This window comes from Copidosoma floridanum, unplaced genomic scaffold (genome assembly GCF_036245765.1).
Source record: "Copidosoma floridanum isolate Cflo_tuat_1 unplaced genomic scaffold, Cflo_Japanese_pri ptg000019l, whole genome shotgun sequence".
Taxonomy (NCBI): Eukaryota; Metazoa; Arthropoda; class Insecta; order Hymenoptera; family Encyrtidae; genus Copidosoma; species Copidosoma floridanum.
The window spans coordinates 20,246,667-20,272,406 of NW_028321896.1; the positions used below are offsets into that span (position 1 = coordinate 20,246,667).

The following is a 25,740-nucleotide window of genomic DNA, read 5'->3' on the forward strand; positions in this document are numbered from 1 at the left end:
GCCCACTGGGTGCATATGTATATGTATATACCTACATGCAGCTCTCTTCTCTCCCCCTGCGTCCAGCCCATCCGCCGACCCAACCAGCCAGAGAGTATACCAGCAGCAGCGGCGGTGGTATATAGTAGCGGTTGGTATATTATACCTATATGTAGGATGTAGGTGTAAGGTAGGTAGGTATATGCGGCTCGTGTCGGTTTCTCCGCGGTCGCGCCACGGCGTCCCGGGACGGTGCTATACCTATACGTATATGTATATACGCCGAGTGGCGATGGTGTGTGCGCTTGTCCCGTGCCGGCGGTATATATAGCGGCAACCAAGCCGGAGAGGCGTCGGAGCAGCCGAGCGTGGCCAGCCGTATTACACGGGCCGTACACGTCGGGCTCTTTGAAAAATCACGTTTCATTACCGATGCATACCTACACGTCGTAGAGAAAATCCGAAAATTTTTAAATATATGCTCTTGGTAATCGATGCAATGAGTCCGCACGTCTGGGGGTGGATTCGTTTGGCTACGTCTCCGAACAATCCGCCACCTTTTTTATTTTCAGCCCCGATAAATGCTTCGCAAAGAAAATTACCGTCTTTTTTTAAGTCTAAAGTTTATTTCATCCCATACTCTGGTCTCAACCATATACTTCATCAGTTGTTTCAGCTGTCGGCTCAATTTATTCAATAACCAGTAGACCGTTGTCGAGCTATGATTTCTTTCTTGATATTTTTTTTATGATTGACTTTCAAATGATACGTGTACGAAAAAATTCAACGTCAGCAAGATTCACCAATTTCTCCGATAAGAACACTAAAACGTGTTAATTTGAAAAGTTGGGTCGAAAACAAATAATTTTTTTTTCTTTTCCCCTGGCAGTTCTGCAGTGAAAGTACACTGGGAATGCTTTCCTTTCCCCGATTGTAAATTATTAGAGCGGAAAAAGGAAGTCACACACGAAATTCGAACCTAATCAGAAACAAATAATTCAATTTGGTCTAAAAATATGGTTGCATATCATAATATACTCATACCGTACGTAAATACGTCACATCGGCCTACCCTCGTATTCCTTTTTTTCACCCCCGCAAGCTGTAGTAAATCATTAGGCCGTTATTCATTATACATTATGTCGATTTCTCGAAAATATATATAAATAATACAGTTATTACCTTGTTGAGCACTCTTGCCCTAAAAAGCTGCGCCATCAGGATTTTCATCGAAAAATACAGGTTTTAAATTCTTGCCTCCTTTGTCCATCCCCAAGGATTTTTTTTTTTTTTCTTTTTTTTTTTTCAAAGAATTCCGCGTGTACGTATAAATATAACATTATACACGAAGCGGAGCTGCAGCGCCGGCTCGACGGCGCAGAGCATATAAGTATAGTGTACGGGGATATATAGGGAGCGAGCGAGGGAGAGCCAAAGCGAGCCCACAGAGAGCGACAGAGAGAGCGTCAGGGCAGCCACCCGCGCGAGTGCGCCTGCCAGTGTCCCGTCGCACGCCGGGCCGCCTGCTTCTCTCTTCTTTATTCTCCTGCATCGGCAGCAACATAATATAATACGTATATACATACATACATATATTAATATATAAAGTGGTGTAACGTATAAATTATATTATATATATATATATTATAAATATAATTCCCTGCTGCCGCGGCACCCTGATTGCTTTCGCCGCGCGCGGGACGACGTCGCTATAAGGTATATACACGGGCAATCTAACGCGTAGGTAGAACCTGCGGTGGCTATACCGATATATGTACATATACATGTACAGTGGTGGCTGTTAAAGTATCGGCTCGGTTTGCTGGGATACCGCGTGGTGTGCGCGCGCTTCCGCGGCCGCCCACTCCAGCGACGGGACGACGACAGGCAAGTCAAGTAGCAGCAGGAGCCGCCAGACAGACGCTCCAGCGCGCCGCGAGTCTGGATCCGTGCACCAAGAGAGAGTTGGGCCTCCTCCCCCCCCTCATTGCCGGGTCGTGGTGTGCCGTTACCGCCGAGCCGTACAGCACCGCCACCAACGCCGCCGGAACGTCATCCAGCCGCGGGACCCCTGATTGAGTGGGATTAGTAGCGCGCCAGTCGACACTACGATCTCGCGCTGCGGCCACCACCAGCGGTGTACAATATAACGTCACATTTATACGATACATATACGTAACAACCATCGGAAGCAGTTCCGCATCGCTCGCTCTCCCGTCTACGTTGATACGTATACCAGCTCGACGATCACACCTCAGCGTAAGTCGCACCTCTTGTCTCTTTTTTTTTTTTTTTAATATTTGTTTCGTGTATGATTAATACCATCCGTCGTCTTTTTTTTACACCCTTCCATTTATATTATCCAGTGTGTCGGGGGTTGGAATTTTTACAGTTTTTTTTTTCTCCCCGCCTCTCAAATTGCTTCAGACTTTTCGAATTCGCGATCGTGCCGTTCGACGCTCATTGTCCGCACGATCGAGCCGCCAATGAACGTTAATTACACGCAGCGGCGATTAATGTTGGCGCGAGAGATGGAACGGGTATCCGAAAATGATAAATTTTGGATTAAAAAAAAAAAAAAGAATAAAAAAGGGAGTAATGGATCGAATCACACGGGACGTGAGTGCGATCGGTGGGAGCGCGAATCGCGGAAAGTAGCCGTGTAGGGTGAGCCGAGGGAGACGGAATAAAACGGTGGTGTATATAGCGTGTAAAGGGGGGTGGGGTGGGAGGGGGCGAAGAAGCGAGGCGCGAAAATCTCGTCTGGACGTCGCGCGGTGGAAAACGAAAACGGCATCGCAACCGTCGGGGCGAAACGGCGGTGGGCGGGTGATGGTTTGCCGCCGCCGCGCGAGAGAGAAACGGCTACACATACGTGTATATCTATGTAGCACCAGCACCCAGTAGCCCGAGAGGGCGGCGGATAGATGAGAGAGAGAGAGAGAGAGCACCGGGAAAGGGAGGGAGGCGTACACGGCAGACCGCCGGTACTATGTATATATAGCGGTATCCGTTCCGATGCTGGCCGGCGCAGGCCGCCCCGTTGTACGGTCGGGACGTAGCCCGCCACACCCGCCCGTTTGGGAATTCAGCTCTATACCCCACCGAATACACATTGGCTACATATATATATACATAAACATATATACATATGAAACGAGCATAGCTGGTCATTTCGTTGATTATTACTCTCCTTCCCACCCGCACACCCGACCACCACATCATTTTTCAATCTCTCCGCGAACTAGCGCTAACGAACAAACGATCCTAGCTAAAGTTCGAATTCTTGGAAATTCCGTTTTTCACCGGTCGCCAAGTGCCCGAATACCTATATCCCCATAGCCGCTCGTCAGAATTTCCGGAGCTGCAGCTGCTCACCCGAGAGCGTATACACACTCGGGCGTGTGCTTATATAGGTATAATCATTTATATACCGAGTGTTACAAAACCGTGATCCCACATTCTATATATTGTACAGTTGATCCGAGAGGGTCAGGGAAAAATAACGTAGTGGCGTGCACGAGATGGGACTCCTCGAAATGTTTGACGCGGTGCGCGGCATTGTAACGTATATGTGTAATTATTGGCACGAATCCCGCGCTACGCGGCGACCTCGGAGGCTTGTCCCGAGACTCGCCTCGAATTTAATTAGCCCAACCCACCCCCTCCTTTGTGCCTTCAACGCTATACCTATATGCAGTGCAGAGAGAGGGTGTATAGGTATATACGTGTGCTTGGGCCGGTACAAAAATATACCTATATATGTATACCCGAGATGGAGAGGGAGAGCGAGTAGGTTTTCGAAGGTCCGTGCGCGCATATGATACACCTATAGTCGCCACGAAACATTTGTCTCGAACAATGACGGCCTATTTAACGCTCGGGCTGCACAATGCGGTGACACGTTACGCGACTACTCAAAGTGGGTACAGCCATAATACGTATAGTTGTGCTCGCGACGACGGGGGCCGTGTATAATAGCCTCGCCAGACCACCCGGCCGCGGGGGGCTGTTGATCAAGGGACACCCCCACCCCTCCTCCCCACCAAAAGGAGGGTGGTTATGATTGCGAGCAATGCCGCGTGGGTCGTTTCTTTGGAAGCGTGCACTCGCTATTGTTGGTGCGTGTGCGTGCGAGTATACACATGTATATGTATTGTTATACACACCTACATCATTAGCCCCCGATGCGGATGATGACTCTCTGTTGTACTCCTCCCCTTTTTTTTCTACCCCTGATGGTTATTCGTTCGATCCCCTTCTTTTCTCCTCCGTTTCGCATGCGGGCGCTCTACCTATACACACATTATTATTATTATTATTATATATGGCTCTCCGAATAAAAAAGGCGCCGGCTCGCTCTCCCCAGCGACGTTTGCCACGATCTGTGTTGACGCTCGCCGATATTTATGTGCAAGTGTCGTAGCTTATCGCGAGAGCCTCGTAGAGTTTTGTCGCTGCGATAAGCCGCTAAGCGCTCGGTGGGGAGCAATTTAGTAAGCCCAATATCTCGGGGAGGAGGAAAAAAATGCTGGATCGGAAAATCTTTTTTTTTTTTTTTTTGCTTTTTAAATTTAAAAATGTCCAAGTTTAACTAGAAAATTAGTGACTTTCTCTTTTTTACCGAAAGCGAAAAAAATGGTCAAAGATCATTTTTGTCCATCGTGTGCACACACTCGTAACAGCCGTTTGTGGTGACGCTACAAAAAATAACAGCCTTTTTTCCCCCCTCAACCGATGAGGAAACAAAGTACAAACGCTTGGACGCAACTTATAAACGTGTATACAATGTTATGTCAATCTAGTAATTATACGTCACTGTAAATTAACACCACATTCTAGTGCTAAGATTGTAGATAATTAATGCAAACCAAAAGCGCTAATCGTGAGAATATCGATTTTTTATGGTCAACAGGACGGCTATGATTCAGAGAGGCGGTCGATCGTCGAGGAGCAATCATCACGGCGTAGCCAAGGTCTCGGTGTTTTCCCGCAGTTAAAGGGAGAGAGAGAGAGAGGGTCCCGGGACGGACGGACACTTGGAGCGCTCGACTCGTCCTAAGCGGCAAAAACCTCGTACTCCTCCACCCATCGAGAGAGCAAGACTCGGGCCAATGGCGACAATGGGCCTGCGCCGACGCGTCCCACCGGTGCCTTCCACCTCCTCGGGCAAGCGCGGCCGCTCCGACAACAACAACAGCCCGTCCCAGGGCAACCTCAACAAGAGCTCCCCGGAGCCCCCGGCCCCGAAAAAGACCCGCTCGTCCAGCCGGCCCCAAGCCAACAAGTCCCTCAAGGAACTCGACCTCAAGAAGATGGCCAGCGCCGGGCCCCCGCTCTGGTCGGACCCCCGGCCTTACGCCTCCATCGCCGGCCTGTCCATCGAAGCCCAACGCGCCCTATGCGCCGAGGGCCTCGCCTCCCCCATGTACATGAGCCCGGCCATGGCTACCTTCGTAGGAGCGGCCGCCGCGGGCCTCGGCAAGGTCGCCCCCAACGCCGTCTCCACCTACCTCGACATATCGAACATGACGAGCGCTGCCGCAGTCGCCGCCGCCGGGCGCTGGCCTGCCTCGGCGACCACTGCCACCAGCTCGACCCCGGCCGACGAGCCCGTCGGCAGCAAGGGCCCACCCTCGGAGGGCGCCCTGCCCGCTACCTTCCCCGACGACGGTATGTTCGGGGCTTACCAGCCGTGGGTGATCAAGACGTACGGGGACCTCGCCAAGACCAAGACGATCACGATCAAAAAGTACGGGCGGATATTGCGCACTTTGCGGGGCGAGGAGGCCAACAGCGCCGAGAACAGCAAGTTTCGGTTTTGGGTGAAGAGCAAGGGATTCCACATCGGCCAGCCCGAGGGATACGAGCCCAAACCCGCCGACAGGATTGTCGGCCGCCACGCCGTCACCGCCCCCGGGCTCGACCCCCCGCTCTACGTCCCGACGCAGCCGCCCCACAACAAGGTCAGTCTATACATAATATCTATACGTAACTTTTTTTCTTTTTTTTTTTTTTTTTTCCTCCCTCGACTATATACAACACTGTTTTCATTGCGGACGATATTATTATTATTACATAATATAAAGTCGCGGCAATTAGCGTATGTACAAATTGTAAATACAACGGTCCGGTACATGTATATGTATTAGGTGGGGTGGGAAGTGGCCCGCGGCCGAATCACACGTATCACCGTTTGGGGTATAGTCATCTCCCGCTGTATATATTGTATACACGTTTCGCCACAGTCGGCTCTTTTGCAAAAAATCGATGCGAACGCGCGGTCGCTTTTGTGTGTACACACGGAAAGGCGTACCAGCGGCGGATGAGAAGGAGGAGGAGGAGGAGGAAGAAGGTGGCCGTGGAAGGAAGGGGTCGCTCTCGGCAGCACACACTTTATTGTATACACGTATACGCGCCGTGCCAGAGTGTGTACATATATTATACACGCACATATAGGTATAACGCTGTGGGCAGCAATGCCAGAGAGAGCCGTGCCACTGCCGCCGTCGAGGCTGTTAACGCGCGCCGTTTCAAAGAGGCCACGTATAATTATATACCTGTATATACGTAGGGATCGGGCGCCGCTGGCGCTCTGCCGCCCCGTCGACGTGTCCGCCTCTCTTTCGCTATGTGTGTGTGCGTGTGTGTATATATATATACGTGTGCGTGAAAGCGCGCCGCGCGGTGAATTAATCAGGTCTCCGCCGCCAGAGACTGCACAGACTGCAGCCAGCCGGTGCATATGCATACACGGGGCCACGCTGATCGTGGTTGTGTTGTATCATATACTCATGTGTATATATGTATGTACGTGTCTCTGGCACATCGCCTCCACCTTCTCCGTCCCGTGCGGAGCTCTGCTCCGATGCTCGTGGCTCTTTTCCTTATTACAGCTCTCCTACCCCCCCTATTTATATTATATACACGCAGGGTAGTAGTGTATGTATGTGTGTGTTTGTGTACTATATACAGGTAGACACGCGCTTTTGCTTTCGCTCTGTGTGTATAGATAAGGTGTCCGCTTCATTACGCCTAATTATACGCGCACGCGACCGAGCGCCGCCTTGGCTCACGCGCGCATCCTGTACGCGCTCGTATACGGAAGCGCCGCCACCTAGCCACGTAGCCTGCATGGTGAAAATTCCATTTTATGGCGAGTATAGGCCGTGACGATTTAACTCTCGAAAATCCGAGTATCAGGCAGTATGAGCATCGATATCGATGGCTGTACGATGAATACATATACATACATATAAAAGGTGAAATCGTGTACATACATGTGAAGGTTACGTTAAAATATTTATACAGTTTACAGTTTTACACAGATGTGTACGTAATACACACATGGATATATATATATATATGGCGCGTAGGTGCTTCCGTACGCTCGTGCTTCGCGGATAATACACGCGCAAACGCATTTAATTCGCGTCGAGCCGGCGACGAATGTATATATTATATACATATACAGCTGGTGGTGCTGTATACTCTGCAAGCCCCGTGCGCTTGCAAATGCGTGCCTCGATTTACGATGCGTCTGGGCTTCGCCTCCCGCGTTACTCCATACCTATGTATATATATATACGTATGTATACCGTCGCCCCTCAAGTGCCAGTTCGCGTATAATTTTACTCTCGCGTGAAAATTACTGCCATCGTTCGTATAGGTATTGGGTACACGCTGCTCCTCGGCGTATACGTATTATTTGCCGGGTATCGCTTTTTCCCCGTAATGACGACCAACGAGCGTTCGCTGTGTATATAACTGCAAACTATAGCGTCAACGCGTGTGAAGGAAATCGCTCGGTTTGGAAATAATCAACTCTGCACGGGATGTCGTCGAGTCACGTGTCAATTGTTATGATATTAGGATCTACATTTTTATCTGATACGCCCTAATTATCAAAGATACCGAAACGCGTATGTAAAATGTTTGCAGCCCTACCCCTTCGGGAAGCGCTTATTTACCAAACCTCAATTAGTATGCAGTAATTGGTTCTTCATCCTGCACGTATTAGCTTTTGCGAGGTTGTACAACAGTTATAAGTGTGTACGTATATATGTATACGACTGCAAGCTTTTGGAGCAGTATATTGTACAGGATACGCTGATTTGAAAAAAAAAAAAAAAAAAAAAAAAAAAAAAGAAGCAAATTTATGTATCTGTGTAAGAGCCGCAGTGTCCGCTCCGGAATCTCCTGGAAGCATTAAACCGATTGCTGGCACAATTTCCGAGAACGAGGCAGAGAGTGAGGGCATATATATATATATATATAGATCCTTATATACATGCAGCATTATAAGCTCGGAGCGCGGCTGATGGCGAAAATTGGCCATCCGCAGCACGCGGCGGAGGGTCCGACTCTCCCCCTTTTCCTCGTGAGTGATTATATTCCCGTTCACGCGGCCTCTCTCCTTATTAGTACGAAGCGTCTCGCGAATGAGAATAAGACGAGGAGGAGAAGGAAAAAGATGAAAAAAAAAAAAAAAAAAAAAGAAGAGGGGAGCACGTATATATTATAAAGAAGCAGAGCGCGCCGCCGCCGGCCCGTACAGTAATTTTTTACGGTGGACCGAGGAGAGCCCGTGTGGCGCGGAGCAATGCAACGCGCGCGCGAGAGAGAGAGAGAGATAAGAGGCCGGCTGCATCACTGGTATATCAAGCTACGGGCCGCTGTTGCCTGGCGTCGGCTGCCGACCGAGAGGGCCGGTCATTAGTCACTTTCCGAAGCAGAACCGCAGAGAGGATCGGCTCCTGCACGATTCACCACCACCGATATACATATATATATATAAATACGTGTACACGTGTATGATGGTTGTTGGGCCGGTGGTGTGCGGCACCGCAGACTATATATACTAATGCCGGCATCGAGAAATTCTTGGGCGCTTATCTGTTCTCCGGGCCCCCCCCCGGCCACTTCGACTCTCGAGGCTTTCTTCGCCATCCGATCCCGAGCTTTACAACCGACGGCTTTTCTGCTTTTTCGGATTCCCCCTCGCGCTCTCGGAGGCTCTTCTCTCTCTCTCTCCCGTGTCGGCGCTAAGCTGCTTCTTTCTTCCTCTTCTCCTCTCTGCTGCGGCGCGGAGCTGCTCCTCCCGCCTACTATATCTTGATTGAGGAGAGGGAAGTGCGGCTGCCGTCGGGGAAGGACGCCGAGAACTTGTCATTGATCGTCCCGAGGCAGCCGCACGACCGAGCGCACACACACCTCCTCCTCCCCCCCCCACGTGCTATTGTATCGCCGTGTTCTCGCTCGGCATTTTTTCGCGGAACGGCTATATTACACGCGAGAGTCTCGCTTCGGTTCGTGTATATTATGTGTTTGACGCGCTTTGCTGCTGCTATATATATACTTACTGCTTCAGGGAACGGGACAAAAGGAGCCGGGGTAGGTTTACATATACTCTCTCCTGCCCCCTCGAGGTATCAAACTTGGCGAGCATCCGTCCGTGCAATCAACCGATTGGTGGGACTTTTCGATCATTCCGATCGAAGCTGGTTACCGTGTAACATGGAACTGTGTGGTTAGCTTGGCAAGCACCGGTAATGGTTGAAAGCTCCGAAATAAGTATTGTGCGTTTTGGTGAAGAGAAAAAAATAATTACGTCCTCAACTGGTTTCATCGAGCCAAATTTATTTTATTTTTCCAAGTCCACTTTTGTTGACCTTTGGAAGCTTTAATATCGACTTTTTTTTCTTTTTTTTTTTGTATTGTTTGGCTCCCCAAATGTATACGCATAAAGTATCATTAATCCAAGGCGCTTGGAAAAAAGGGTTCCAGTATAAAACTGGTAAAGTCGGAAATGTTGTTTCCGCCGTGAATTATGAGCAATAATTTGAGCTCTCAAGTATTCAATCGCCGATGATACACTTTTTACAAAAAAAAATAAAATAAAAGAGTTCCTACAGTGAAATATTTTCGATTTTTTGTTAATAGTGGTACTCGATTCTCTCACTGTAACTTTGTTTGATCCGTTTTACTGTTAACTCGGTGTATGTATATATCTCATACAAAACTGCAACTATTCGATAAATTTTGATTTTTTGAGGGCCCTACGTGCCGTTTCGTATTTTTCAAACACCAATTAGTGGAGTTGCACCCACAGTCTCGTTAACAGCTAAATAATTAATCGTAGAAACCAATAGTCACGTGCAACCGAAATTGTCCCATTACACGTTGGAAAGAAAATTTGGTATCCCCATTTGCACTCTCATTCACCAAAGGTCCGGGACACAGGCCAAAAGGTACCCAATACACGCGAAACATATAAAACATAACCCGCAGATGAACAGCCCGGTACATTATATATTTACCTATATATATTCGCGAGTCGGCCCAAGCAAAGGGGCTCGCATCGATTCGAGGAAAAGACCCTCCGATAGCCATCATCATCATCGTGATGGGCTCTTGTGTACACACCTACCATTGTATTGGGCGCATTCCTCGCCAAACTGAAAATAAAAGCGCGCTTTTGGCTTACTCTCTCGCAGGATCCATCATCCTTTCGAAGGGCCGCTGAAAATACCTACAACAGTCGCAAAGCGTGCAAATTAATCTTCTCTCGGTTCCCCTGAATCTCAGAGTTACGATATACTTGGGTGCGCAGGTAAACCTATATGTATTGCACAGCGAGTGCGCTTCGTTAGCGTCAAGCCGAGACGCATATGCGTAAATTTGTGCTCTTCCACATGTAAATGCAGAGAAGATACATATATATATATATATATATATATATATATATATATATATATATATATATATATATATAAAAGAGTATATAATATAGCGAGGAGTGAGTATACGGGGTAGGTGTATACTTATGTATAGGGGAGCAAGTATATACAGCAGCAACGGACGTCCGATCCGAAGGATCGCGGGAACGGGCCGGCCGGCAATTAGCAGCGGGCCACCGAGCCGCCTCCGCGGAGAGAAAGAAGTACATATAGGTATATATACGCGTGGAAGTGAAACGGGCACGCCGACACACCGGGGGGAGAGAACTGAGAACAAAATGACTGAGCTAATACAATGGCATCAGCCTAACAAAATTCGCATTAATAAATCATAAAAAAAGGTATAACGAAAATAAAGAAATAAACTTAAAAGGAAGAAAATACACACACACACACACACACACACACACACATATATATATATATATATATATATATATATATATATATATATATATATATATATAGTTTGTCGAAGAAATTTTACGACCGATCAATCTCAACAACAGCGGGCGGGCTGCCCTATCCGAAGCAGCATGAACGACAGATTTCAGCTTTGAAGTCACACAATTTACGCAACGATATTTCTGTTTATCAGCGACCGTGCACTCACGACCAGGATGCTGCCCACTACAACGCTCACAAGATAACCGACCCGTGCAATTTACGGCAATGTGCCCCAATCCCCAACATTTAAAGCATTGAGGAATCGATACGTGATCCTAAACACGACAGCGGCTCCGCCCAATCGTCACACGACCAAGTTCAAGTAGACGAACACGACTGACAGAAGTGACCTCCACAACGCAAGATCTATGCTTTTTGGTACCCCTGGGGTGAAGAAAAATTGCTTTAACTGCAGCATCAGATTCACCCTGCAAGTTCTGCTCACGAACACATTTTACAATTTCGTCTTTTTCGAGCTCCACGGGAATATCGTGAATAATCAGACGAGGCGCAAGCTTAACATCCGAGAGAGAATTTTTGAATTTTGAATTTTTATTTAAAGAGGCTAAGGACTCAGCGAGACATACTCTAGTTCCTGTATAGCCTAAGCAAAGTACAAAAGGTTACAATGTGATTGTTTACATAAGTAATATTTGGGGCTAAGGCGGTGCCCAAATTATAGTAGCGCATCGAATAATGAGGAAAAAAAAGAAAAAAAAAATTTTTTTAAATAAATAAATAACAACAGTGACAATACTAACAATAATAAAATTAACAATAGTAAAAATGTAACTAAGGAAAGGTACTGTATTAACCAGAGAGAAAGAGAGAGAGAGAGAGAGGGAGAGGGAGGTGGCGGGTGGGTCGTGCGTGGCGCGGAGAGAGAGAGCAAAGCCCAAGGCGGCTGCTCTCTGCCGGCGAGGGGCGCTCGGTCCGAGGGGGGAAAAACGACGGCAGCGGTGGCGGCCGCACAAAAAGAGGCGCGCAGAGTGGAGGGATATGGGTGGAGAGCAAAAAAGCGCCTGGTGGTGCTGCTGGCTGTGGGTACACACACATATATATACATATATACGTACGATGTGTACGTGTGTACGTGCACCGGCAGGGTATATAATATGTATACATGTATATATACACGGGAGAGGAGCACGAATAAAGAGAGCCGCGGGCTCGTACTACTCCGTGGAGCAGCGGCTTATTTCTTTTTGTCCCGGCTGCAGCATCATCACCCGATGCTGATGCCACCCCACTCTGCGCGCTACATGTATATATATATATATATGCTCGTACTGCCCGCCACCGACGAAAATAGATTCCCAAGTACTTGGCCCGCGCGCGTATCAGCCCCGGGAGAAGATGAGACTCGACACGGCGACTTTTCTTTATGCCACGCAAGCCGGCTGGCGGTGATGTGCACACTCCATATGCAACAGCAATGCTCGTTAAGGGAACTCTGCAGCGCACTGCACCTATATTATACACCTATATATACTCTACTTGCTGTGATGCCGATAGAGCACGCGCGTGCGATCCCTATAATCTTCTCCATCAGCCGATGCAGTGCACACACCGGAAGTGCGCACACGGACGCGTACGACTGATGGACGGATGTTCTGGTGTGACGCGTGATATCGTTATGTTGACACGGAGACCCGAAATAATAATACCTATATGTACATATTTATATAGGGAGAGAGGAACGCTTGGCCTCAAAAAACTCGTTTTCCTGCGGGCGACCAGACGCGATGACGTTCCGGATTTTGCGCCTGTTTTTGTGCGTTGCAGCAGTTCGCGTGAATGGAAAGCGAAAAACAAAAACCACTCAACATATCGACCCTCTTGTTTGCCCGGTGATCCCGTCATCGACTCTTTTACCGCGATTTAGTTTATACGTGTCCACTTTTGTGTAGCCCGGCCGATCAATATCAACATCTTACAAAATACTACTCCCTCCCTCCGAAGTTGTAACAAAAATCGTGTCTTATCAATCCGATGAGATGTTTTTTTTTTTGTTTTGCTTATGTTACGCTATACATTGTACTCTCGGAGTTTATTTTCTAATTTTCTATTTGGTTTGGTTTCATAATTTTTATAGTAATATCTATATCCATCACAAATAATATCCAAAAGCAGTTTGGGCGCGACGTCAATGCAAGCAAATGTAACATATTGGTACCCATATTTGGGACCAAAAGAGATAGAGACGCGGGAGTTTTAATAAAGTGACTCGCAACCAAACCGAGAAAGCTTCGTGCCATGTATATATATATATGAATTCACACATGTGGGGGTATAGAAGGTAGTGTGTGCACAAGGTATATGTCAGTGGTATGAAAACACCCGAGCGGGACACCCTGATGCGACGCGAGCTGCTGTGCACACACGAGCCGGAGAATAATACATACACGGATATATATATAGATAATGGAAAGAGATGAATGGGCTCGCGAGGAGAGCCGCCGTTGCGTCGCGGACGTGTTTATGCTCCCTGCATGTAATAATATATAGATAGGTACACCCCGCGGGTGGTGTGTATGTGTACTTACGACGCGCGGCAAAGAGGCGGGGCGCGATGGACAGAGGGAATGAGCACGGCAGCAGAGGCGCGAGAGAGAACAAGGTACATACAACGGAGGGAGGGGTGGAGACTCATATATATTATATATGTGCACGCCAACCCGTTCAGCGGGGGGTGTACGGACGCGACAAACGGGGGTGCTAGAAAGCAAGACTTTGTGTGTGTGTGTATATATATATATATAATATGGGTTCCGCGTGTATAGCTGTAATGGGACGAAGTGTACGCGAAATTTCTACTCCCCGGACACCACAATATTTTCCCCGTCAACGACACAACTCCCACCGCACACCCGGCTTTGGCAGCTCGGGACGCGTGCCCGAGATAAGTATACGCGTCAATCAATAATCCTCGGCTCTCGCTCGTTACCGCAACGCTCCGCTCGTCCCAAGTCGGGTTTTCCGATAATCATCCCAGTGCTCGTTTCACATAATTATTTGCGTATTTTCGCTACCCCTCTCCAGTTGGTGCATCGACAAATCAGTTCGTTTATAAAGTAAAAAAAGAAAAAAAAAAAAAAAAAAAAAAAAAAAGAAAAGTGAAATAATCCCATGATGGGTTTGATCGCCAATGGGCCACTACCATCCCCTCCGTACTTTTCCGTGTACGCGGATGTAGGAGGGTATTTTTTTTCTCTCCCCGCGCTCGGGTACGGCGGCTTATCAGCTTTTTCCTCGAAAGCCGCCGAAAGGCGCCACGGGGCGGGGGGAGGAGGTGATGCGGCGAGCGGGCCAGCGGGGAAGCTTATTACCGCAATGGTGCAGGGCGAGCCCTGTATATACGTGTTTGTACCGTCCGATTCGAGTATAGTATATATAGTCGTCGAGGGGCGTCGAAAGGAAGGAAGAAAATAGCCGAGAGAGAGAGAAAAGTGGATGAGCGGAAAGGGCGTTCGTGGAAATCACGGTGAATCCGAGGGAAGCAGCTGCGCCGTACTGGGTGACGAGAGAACACACACTCACGTACACCGCGGGACTTTGACCATTACCTCAACTGCGGCGCGTTTTTTTTTTTTTTCTCTCTCTCTCACTCCTTCGAGCTTCTTCTTTTCCACAGCGCCAAGTATACATATAGAACTCGAGCTACTGTATGTAGGTGTATGTATGTATATGCTGTTAAAAGCAATTTTCGCGGCACGGACCGCGAGCGTTTTTAATTGCGAGTCATGCGCTGGTAAGTACCTACATTGTGCATCACCGTCACCGGAGCAGAGAGCTGAGTAATATATATGTATATACCCATATGAGTGAGTGTGTATGTATATGATACATTGTACAGGCAAACTCCGAGCGCAGCAGCGATTGTTTCGGAACAAGTGCATACACGTATATATATAGTGATGAGGTATACCTGTAGTGGTAGTGGATAGTACAACCTACTCCTCGTAATTTTTTTTTTTTTTTTTTTTTTTTCCATCTTGCACGGCCCGACGGCACAGCGCAGCTTCCAGAGCGAGGCATCAGGAGCACAGCCACTCCATAAATATATATATACCTATACTGTACATGGGTACACGTCTTACCCCCTTTACCCGTACCTGTGTATAATATCCGTGTAGCCATTCTGCTACACACTTTCAGTGCGCCTATTATGCATGTATAGGTTATACATGTGTGTTACACATGTAGGTACATTTATATATATATAGAGAGAGACGCGAGCGAGCGCGCGCTCTTCGGGCGACGGCTTTGCCCCTTTCCTTTGTGTCTATATATTATCAGGAGCAGGAGCCTCGTGCAGTACGACGCCGCCGTCGCAGCCGAGATTATTATCGCCTTTCGATTCTCGCCCCGACCCTATACGTATATATATATATGATGGCACAGCCGATCAATGAGCCGCTCATCTCCCTCCTCCTCCTCCGACCCTCCCTGCTTAGTCTACTCTTTTACTTCCTCTCTTCGTTCGCTCATCCCTTCCTCTCTGCGCCGACCATACTTTTTTTTTTGTTGCTCATCCCCTATATATAATTACACAGGCAGAGTTAATTTGAATTTTTCCGAGTCGGGCAGTCGTGTGTGCTATCCACGCGTTTTACCAATCAAAATAAAAGCCAAAACATGGAGCAAAATTTCATTAAATTTACGTTAATATAAATGTTATATACCGCGAGAGCGACATGCACACCTCGATGAACAATACAAGGTGCGTCTCGGCGATGCCAAGGGTGTCCTACACGTGTATACATACACACCTGCTCGGCTCCGTGAGCTCACCCCATGTAGGTATTATATAAAACTCCTCTTGATACGGAGCATATATAGTTACATACCACCCTCCCTCGGTCTATACCGATGTCTGTATACACGCGCACAAAGCTGCGCCCATTCTAATGCACGACGAGTGCCGTACATATATACACGTATATATGTACATCAGTTGGGCGGCACGACTCGAATGCGCTTCACGTGCCACTTTATCTCGCAGGCGCGATGCTAATACGCAACGCCACGAACTCATTGCTTGCGCACCCCACCCCCCTCCCAATATATACACACACACACGGGTACACGTATATAATACTTATCCTACTCCCTTATATTCTGTTAAACGCACATGCATCAGTGTATTTGCGTGTGTCCCTCGCGATCATGCCTTTTTACTTTGCCCCGAACATAATATATATATATTACACGCAACATATACAATTTAATAATCTCGCGTTACCCCATAGGTATAAAAGGTACATGCGTTCGTTCGTTCATTTGGTTTAGTCCCTCGGTGCGGGACCAACACTCGATATACATATTATAAGCTATACATATACCGCATTTAGAATATGCATGGTCTATGCCTATACCCCATGCTAAGTAATACACTATACTGCGTTTATTTTTGTACTGATGCACCCCAACATCAGGATACGTTGCACGAGAGAGATGTGTATCTCGGTGAAAACGACCTAATCCGAACCTTTACGTTTTATATGTATATATTATGTACACCATGCGTGGTGCCGCGTGCTGTTTATTATATGTACGCAAGTCCCAAATAATGCCTTTTTTGCGCTATTATAACGATGCAAACACTTGTACGGGGTGGAAGCGATTTCGCGGTAAAGAGGGGGGGGGGTGGGGACACGAGCGCAAGGGTGGCGTTTGAACTCGACAAAAAGAAGTTATATGTATACGTGTATACACACGCGTTGAACAACAACTCGACCAGCTGTCGGGAAATTGGTCGAATAAAATGGCAGTGGGGCCGAGCGAGGGCTGCGATATATAACGGGGGATGCGTGAATATGCTGCACACGCGCACACACGTATACGTGCCCCGTAGAGGGAGTAAATATAGGTGGAGATCACATCACGTCAGAAATCCGAGTAGATGATGGCTGTCGTCGGAGCGGACCTGCAGCAACGCGCCCTTCCTCCCCCTCGAGATTACCGCACGATATAGGTATATATATATATACATACATACGTACGCGAGGAGCACATTTCATACTATCGACCATACCCTCCCTGTTGCTCGAGCGGCGAAATGGGCATATCTTCGATTTCGGGAAGGGGAGGGGGAAGGATGAGCTTTCGGCGCTTTTTTTTCTCCCCTACATACAGATACTTCCCTTCCCGCCTCTCGGACGCTTATACTCCCTCTATACCTCCCTCCGAACTTTTAGGAGCTCTCGAGAGCTCTCTCTGTATATATATATATATATACACCTCATAGGTATGCCATGGATGCTGCTCTGCTCGCGGCGCTCGGGAAACTTTGGCGGATCTACCAAGTCGACTTTGCTCCCCCCATATACCTTACGTACATATGTATACCTGTACACCTCGGCTCCCGCGGCGCACTTACAAGAAAGACTCCACGTATAGTTTATACACACACACGTGTATCGCGTGCCAATAAGTAGTGTAGGGTGGTCACCATATAGGTACTACGATATACCCTATACATAGATTTGCATCTCCGGTCAGGGAGAGAGAGAGAGAGAGAGAGAAGCATCATCATCATCATCGGCATTCCCGGCCCGCTTCCGTCTGGCCGAAATTCCGGCCGCCGCGCGAGAGTGGAGGCGATCCTCGCGAGACTCGATACACGGGGAGAGTATAGGTATAATATATATGTGGGATGGCAATAAAACGACGAGAGAGCGGGCTGCTTCGGAAGAAGAAGAAGAAGAAGTAAGAGAGTAAAGTATATAGGAGCCGAGATCGGGCCGGTGCCGCGGAGGGAGTGCCGTGTATACCTATATGGTAGGCATAGTGGTTGCCGTGCCGCTCTCTCCCTCTCGGTCGGTTCTCCGGTTCGACGCACGAGCAAGCGAGCGGGAGCCGAGGGGAACTCGCCCGCCGGAGCTGTTGCAGACTCCCTTCCCGCTCCGCGCCACTCTCTGGCGCAATAATTTATTCAGTTTAGCCCCGCTGTCAGCTCGAGCCTTCGCGCTCTCCTCCTCCTTTTCGTCATTTTGTGTGTACACACACGTGTATCTGTATTTGTTTGTACGGGTGTATATGCCACCGCTCTCGCGGATTTTTATTTATCCTCCTCGCCGCCACCGCTGCGGTCCCGTTCCCGGGACGCTCGCTCCTCGATGCCCCGATCTCCCTCTTTCTTTCGATGATCGTCGCGCCGGTATTGGGAAACACATGCACCCGCGTATATATTGTATATACGCCTTCTCTCCTCCCATTTGCTGCACTGCTATACTCGATCCTCTATACGTATATATGCATTTTATCATATATATATACCTACCTGCGGGAGAGGCCCGTATAGGTATTCCCGTCGCGTGTGTACCGCACGTTACATGTACATACGGTACAGAGAGGTAGAGCCCCCCTTGAATTACTATACCACGCCAAAGTGACGCTGATGCAGGGACGGGAGTCACCCTTCCATCAACTCTCTCTCTCTCTCTCTCGCTCTACTCCCTATATCCATATAAATTGGAATCCCGACTGTTTCCGCAACTCCATGGATTAGGTGTAGGGACAATAAACCTACACGTGCCTGTGTGCTTGAGGCTCATTTTACCTATATACGGTGAACAATTAATCACGGACAATAATGTTCTTATAATTGTTGTATTTTTTTTTTTTTTTTTTTTTTTTTTCCTGACAAATAATTTTTCTTCTTCTTCCTCTTCATTAGTCACCGATTATACGATACATAAATGTATGTATTGTCCAAGCACGCGCGAGACTCCCTCGTCCGCGCTTGATGAGCGAAAAAATGAGCCGCGATTGTGTATATCGGATTGTGTGGGACCAAACTCGGGCCCTCGCCGGTATGGAAAGAGAAAATTGAAAGAGCTCGGGTCGGATGAAAGGAGGAGATTCGCGAATTGCTCAATACGACGCCGACTATGTAAGAGGCCGCGTACATATACACATGCTTTGCTTGCACGCGAGCGAAGGCTGCTACTGGGTGGTCCATTTGCTGCAGCATATATATATATGTATAAGTACACAGTGTCGACTGCACTCCCACATTTTTCCTCGCGCTCCATCTCTGCTCTCTCCGGACTCGGTTTCTCATTTGGGCCGAGAGAATATAATAACCCGGCTCCCTTGTTTTTTCCACCTCCCCCCCCCCCCCCCGAGATATCGCGCCTCCCGCAGCAGACTCGGTTGAAATGTACGGGGGCTGCTCGAGGATCCGAAAGAGGAGCAGGACAGAAGTTGGAAGGAAGGAGGAGGAGGACTGCCTTTGCTATATATGTGTACAGCGAGAGCTTCGCAGAAGCGGGTCGGCGCGCGCATGACCTCGACGAGGCTGCTCCTCCGGTGCGTGTCGATGATTAAAGCCTCGAGGGGGAACAAAAGGAAAAAAAAAAATGAGAGAGAGAGAAGTGGCTATACACGCCAGCTGCGGCGGAAAAAGGGAGAGAGAGAGATCGGCGGGCGGCCTTTACGCTCCCGCTCGGGCCGCTCTCCTCCACACACACACACATGCACACACTGCCCCACGGATCATCGATTACGCCGCTTAACTCCGTTCGGGACTCCGCCGCGGCCGGCGCCCACTTTGCCGCTCCTCGCACGCACCTAAAAGTATATACAGTAGAGTATAATATAGCGTGTGGGGCTCGTATACACAATAAGTAGGTACATGCATTTATATGAGTACGTATGTATGTATATACGCTCGCGTGGAAATAATACATCGGAGCGAGGATCTCCCGTGAATGCATATAAACTGGGCCCAACTGGCCGAGCCGTATACATATATATATATGATATAACATAACATACGTAACGATTGTTCACGATACGTGTGCGTGCCGAGTCATATTAGAGAAGGGCGTATACCACACCACGTATACCTGGACGATACGCACGAGGGGGGGGGTGGTACAGATCTTATCAGCGGCCCGGTTCCGCGTGCCCGTCTCGCGATGCGAGCACAAGCTGCTACCGCTGCCACGGGCGCTGGTTACATATACACATGTATATATTCCGCTGGTCGTAGCGAGCAGGCTGATCTCCATAATCTCTTAACGACGTCCCATAACTCTCTCTCACTCCCGACGCAGCTCCGCGCCGCCGGCGACGGCCTCGAGTCTAAATTATTCTCGCCGCCACCGCGACCGCGTCACGAGCCATCGATATTATATATCCTCCCTTCTCTCTCTCTCTCTCCGCGCCGTGTGCCTTTTACGCGCTGACGCGTCGGACACGAGCGCGTCTTAACGACCTCTCACGCCCCGGGACCATGATAATGGGAGGCCTAATTGCACCGGAGAGCTATACACATACGTGTATATGAATACCAAAGTGTGGGAGACATGATACAGCTGTGGGATCGCGTACATTACGAGCCAAGACAAAGGTGGAGGGGAGGAATGCCCGACTGTCGAATCCAAAGTATACGGGAGCAATTCGGCACGTGCCTTCGTGTCAATGGGGGCTGATTTGATTTTGCCCCCCTTTTGCACCTCGGAGCTGATAGTTTTATTAATAGTTGGTACTCGGGTGTAAATTTCGCTTTACGCATCGTAGACTCGCTCGTGTTTTTTTTTTTTTTTTTATCGTGCGTAGCTGGATTACACGCGCTGCCCAGCCGGGTGATCGGTATATTACGTATATGGGCTCGAAAGCCGCCGTCGTCGCCGAGCGAGCCAGCCGCAAGCCGTAAATAGGCGGTGTACAACCTACACACGAGTGTGTATATGCACATGGGCATATGCAGCTCTTCTTTTACCCATCCGTCCCCCTGCACTGCACCCCTTTCGTCGGCTCTTTCCAGCTTCCGTGTGTGTGCCTATTAGCCGCACTGCTGGATTACATTTGGTGTACAGCTTTGACGCCCCCCTCCGTCCAGATAAGGGTGGCCGTATTGCCATGATTTTCCGCTCGGGTCTCCGTGGGCGTGTTTTAAAAAGAAAAAGTTATCCGGAAAACCCGCGGCAATTAATGAGCGAGAGGGAGGACGACGCCTCCGCAATACTCGGTGTTAATTTATAGTGCCTCCGGCGTTGGTTGAGCAGCTGCGCCTCCAGTGCCGAAGGAAGCGAAGGGGGGTGGGAGTTAAATTGTCCCGAAGCCGCCGCCACCGAGCTCTAATCAGTCGAGCGTGAAGTAGCTAGCTATACTCCCAACCTCCCCCACCCCCCAATTCGCTACTCCTTTGGGACGGTGTGTACACACTCTAAAGACCGAGAAATTTCGTCGATCCGGTGTATCGTGTTGTCCGATAAGCAAGTTATTTGACGAAACGGTGAGCGTTGGATATTATTATTTTGTTTTTTCGTCAAAGTCAAAGATATGAAGAAAAAAAGAAAGAAAGAAAAGAGCCGAGTACGAGCGAACGAGCCAATGCCCTTGCCTGCATATACATATACGGTGTAGAGACGGTGTTGTTATACCTGTATATACGAGTAGCCGTGATGCGAGGAGACGAGAAGGGAGAGAGCGGTGTCCCGTATATAGCTGCGCCCGGCTCTCGTGCTGCAGACCGCAATCCCCTAATCAAAGAGCAAGCACCGCTCGGCCCATCCTTGCGGCTCTCCCTTTCTCTCTATCCCGTGATGATATACCTGCACGTATAGTAGCTGCAGCCTCGGCTTTACTATTGCGGCTCTTGTCAACAGGTGTTCGCGGAAGGATATACAACAAAAGTTGCGCTCGTGCGTTTCTTACACATTCATAAATCGTATACTGGTATATTCGTTAATTTGTCGTCTGCTTACACTGTTCATAGTTTTTTTTTTTTTTTTTTTTTTACTCGATTGCGGGAACCTTGTAGCGGGCTATTGCAATTATCCGTATATATATAATACTGCGCCCCTCCATTTCAATCGCATTCGGTTCGGTGATACGTTGCGATCTGCAGATAATCTGCACTGTATGAAGCTCGCCCTCTTTCGGCCGTTTGCTCAATGCAACTATACTGCTTTCTAGCTGCTCGATCTTTTTTCACCTTCAAATTTTTTTTTTTTTTTTTCCCCTCCGACTTTTTCATTGATACTTAATATCAAGAGCAACTGTTCAAAAAATCGAAAATTTCACTGGAATGTCATTTATCCCTCTGATACGAGACGACGGTACGGTAGGCCGATGCAATATCAACGTCGTGTGCTTTCCTCTCGCGCGAAGCTTTGCTCATCAAAATCACGCGCGTGGCTGGTATCCAGAGTCGGTAAGGCAGGGATCACTTGGCCGATAAAAGCTCGGAATTTGGAGGTTTTGCCGGTTTTGGCACTTTCGTTGGCTAGTTTGGAAACCCTCGGATAGGTGGCGTGGCTATTTAAACCCCTCAGGATGGAAAAACTACCCCCGTCGGGTGGTAAGTGTCGGACGATTAGCGTATCGGTACACAGGGTAAAACAATCGTGACCGGGTGGTGATAATGGGGATTCGACGTAACGATGGTTTTCTTTCGGGATAACGTACAAATGTACGAAAACCACCCACCATACGCTAAACGCACGCATAAAACTGTCTTTGCTAGCTCCCGCGATGCGTGTGCTGTATTTCTCGTTGTCCACCTGTCGTCTCAAAAATTTATAATTTTTTCACCCTGGAAAACCTGAAAATAAATAGTACACGCTCTTCCGATCGGAAGCAACAAATTCACTGAAACATAAATTACTTTGGTGCCCACTATACCCCGTCCGCACGAGGAGCAAACGATATTCATGCGTCCTTTTTTTTTGTTTCCTCCTGTTCCAGGCCTCCAGCAGCAGTTCGGACGGAAGCGCATCGACGGGCAGGATCTACAAGAAGGTCGCCATCGTCGAGAATTTCTTCGACATCATCCACGCGGTGCACGTCGACCTGGAAGGTCGGCCCGGGAAACACGCCGGCCAAAAGCGCACGTACAGAACGGTAAGCTCCAACTTTTCTTCAACCATACACGTAATTATGATACGTGTAGACGCGACAAGGCACTACCTCGTGTAGAATTAGCAGAGCGATTACGGCTTCTATGGAGCGCGTGTGTTTTCAATTTGGCTGATTACCCGCAATCGACCGGCTGCATCTCGTTTGCCGCGTTCGTGGTGGGCAACGTGTACACACATACATATATATACAGGGTATATCGAAGCCCGCGGTATAGTAGTCGCGCTTTCTCTCTCTCTCTCCTCCCTCTTTCTCTCCACATCACCCCCTTCTCAGCTGACTCGGCGCGATCTGCTTGTGATTCAAAACCTCGGGGCACTTGTTGCGCGCTCTGCTCGCTATATATACACGTACATACTCTCTCGTGTACACTTAAATGCGCACTCGCGCGCGCCAACGCATACACCTAGGTACTCCTCCTCTCGAATCGAGAGTGTCTGTCTAGTTTGCTTTACGCCGGTTATCGTATCTATTGCACCGTCTGAGCCGCTACGCCGTATCCTGTCGGGGCTTTGACGCACGTGTGGCTACATAGCTTGATCACTTTTTTTTTTTTTTTTTTTCCTCCCTTTCTGTGTATCGTATTGGGAAGTTGATAAATCGTGTGGTTTTACGAATCCCACATACCGTTAAGCGCATCATCGTGGTGGCATAAGTATCATTACCTCAATGATACATGCGGTACATTTTTGTAAATTGAATTTACTTATTTGCAGTACCTTTTTTTTATATACATATACAAAGAATAAAGGTGCTCTTGTCCATTTTTTCAACCCTCATAATAGAAATACCAATCATCTTGTTAATGATATATGTTTATATGGTATACGACATTTGAATACCTATATTTCGTGATTTTTCTTTCTTTTTATTACAATACGTAATTTTTAAAAACTTGAACAAGATATTTAAAAAAATTGAGACATGGAACGAATTTCGGTACCCTTATGATGTATTTATGATTTATGTAAATTAAGTCGCTTGCGGTTTTTTCAAAGAAGTACTTTATCAAAAAATTTGCCAACTTTGATAAACATTCGTATGGATGTGTGCAAATACTAAAAATTGCCGTATATGCAAAATACGCACGTCATTGAATTTTACATAAGGACATGTTAACCATAATCATTTGCTGAATTACTCGCTGTTGTAAGAGTAAAAAATTTTTTTGCATCCCCAACAAGTAGTTTTTTGCAATTTTGGAAAATCCATTTATTCACAAAAAATCTGGTAATCTTTTCGTGGAATCGATAAAAAACAAAAAAATCCCTTTCTCTAGTGGCCCCTATCAATTTGCGTCTCTCCGTTTCTGCTTCCAGATAACCGAGACCTACGCCTTTCTGCCACGTGAGGCGGTGACGCGTTTCCTGCTCGGCTGCACCGAGTGCCAGCGCCGGCCAAGGACGCCCAGCCCCACGAGCCTGGCAGCCGTAGCCACTGCTACTGCCACCACCACCGCCACAAAAAACGACATTCCCACGATCTCCAGGACCCCGACGCCCACGACGCCTATCGACTCGCCGCCGAGCCCCAAGCCAGCCACAACCTTGGCCAACAGCTCCACGCCAACGCCCGACGACGCTGACAAGCCCAAAGAGGCCAGCGATCCTCCGGAGACTGGAAGCCCCTCAAACGAGAACTCGCAGGATCAGCCAAAGGCCGAAATCAAGCTAGAAACGGAGGAACCAGCAAAGACGACGACGACAGCGGTAACCGAGACAACGGAAGCCACAACGACGACCACGGTGAAAACGGAGAACATCGATGGGGATGCCACAACTACTAGTGCCACCAGTGAGACGGACAATAGCAGTAACGTCAGTGTGGCCAAGATCAAGGCCGAGAAGTACAACCCTCTCAGCATAACGAACCTGCTGAGGAAGGACCCAGTCAGCCGAAGACCGCCGATCGCCCTCGTGCCCAAGTCAGAGTCGGCATTGTCGACGGCTGGGATTACCGCCACCACAACCACCACCAGCACCACCACGATCTGCCCGTCCGTGACGGAGAGTAGCTTACCGGTCGCGGGGGACTGCCCAGTGGCCAAGTGCGCCCCCATGGACTACAGCTGGGCGGGCGACGAGGTGTCCCGGGACTTTTTACCGGCAGCCGGCCTCATTGGCCAAAACCTGAACCTGCTGGCGACCATCCAGCAGCTCCACTGCCAGGTGATGCTCGCGTTGACCCAGAGGCTGCGTCCGTCGGAGCCGAGCCACGGCTCGCCCCCGTCGGCAGCTCGGAACAACGCCGAGGAGCCCGGCTCCTGAGAATCGGCCGCGCCCTCGCCCCCACCGGCGAAACGCTGTAGCTTCAGCATCGACTCGCTTGTAAATAAACTCTAATGTACATATAATAACTGGCTTACGTGGGTCGGCTACAAGAAGAAGAAAAAGAAGAAGAAGGAGAGGAAGTGACGTTCGTTCGTTTGTTCTGTGCTGTTGTAATTATTATACCAATGAAGCCGCGCGACAGCCGGCATCGACGATGGGACTATTGTTGACTTGCACCGTGGATGAGTGACGCGAGACAATCGTCGATGTCGAGTGTTGCCGAGTATAGTGCGCGCGCGTGTGAGTATGTTTGTTAATTTTAAGAATCGCGGATTGTGGATAGGCCGAAGAAGGAGATGAGTGAAAGAAAAAGAAAAAAAAAATATATATATATACAAGAGTCACGCAAAAGTAATCAAATATCGTTGTCT

At 48.5% G+C, this 25,740-nt stretch overlaps 1 protein-coding gene across 1 annotated transcript; it reads left to right on the top strand.

Moving 5' to 3' along the window:
* Positions 1–1,639: 1,639 nt before the first annotated feature.
* On the top strand, positions 1,640–25,675 carry LOC106641022 (uncharacterized). The gene is made up of 4 exons (XM_089593448.1): positions 1,640–2,238; positions 4,895–5,945; positions 22,869–23,024; positions 24,359–25,675. Exons 2-4 carry the CDS (start codon positions 5,094–5,096, stop codon positions 25,304–25,306), a joined length of 1,956 nt encoding a protein of 651 aa, XP_089449574.1. The 5' UTR covers positions 1,640–2,238; positions 4,895–5,093; the 3' UTR covers positions 25,307–25,675.
* The last annotated feature ends 65 nt before the right edge of the window (positions 25,676–25,740 follow it).

Bases quoted from the DNA above. Each gene is read 5' to 3' on its own strand.
- LOC106641022 (XM_089593448.1), top strand. From the start codon at position 5,094: ATGGCGACAATGGGCCTGCGCCGACGCGTCCCACCGGTGCCTTCCACC. The intron at 5,946-22,868 runs GTCAGTCTATAC...CTCCTGTTCCAG, and splicing joins CGCAGCCGCCCCACAACAAG to GCCTCCAGCAGCAGTTCGGA. The intron at 23,025-24,358 runs GTAAGCTCCAAC...TTCTGCTTCCAG, and splicing joins AAAAGCGCACGTACAGAACG to ATAACCGAGACCTACGCCTT.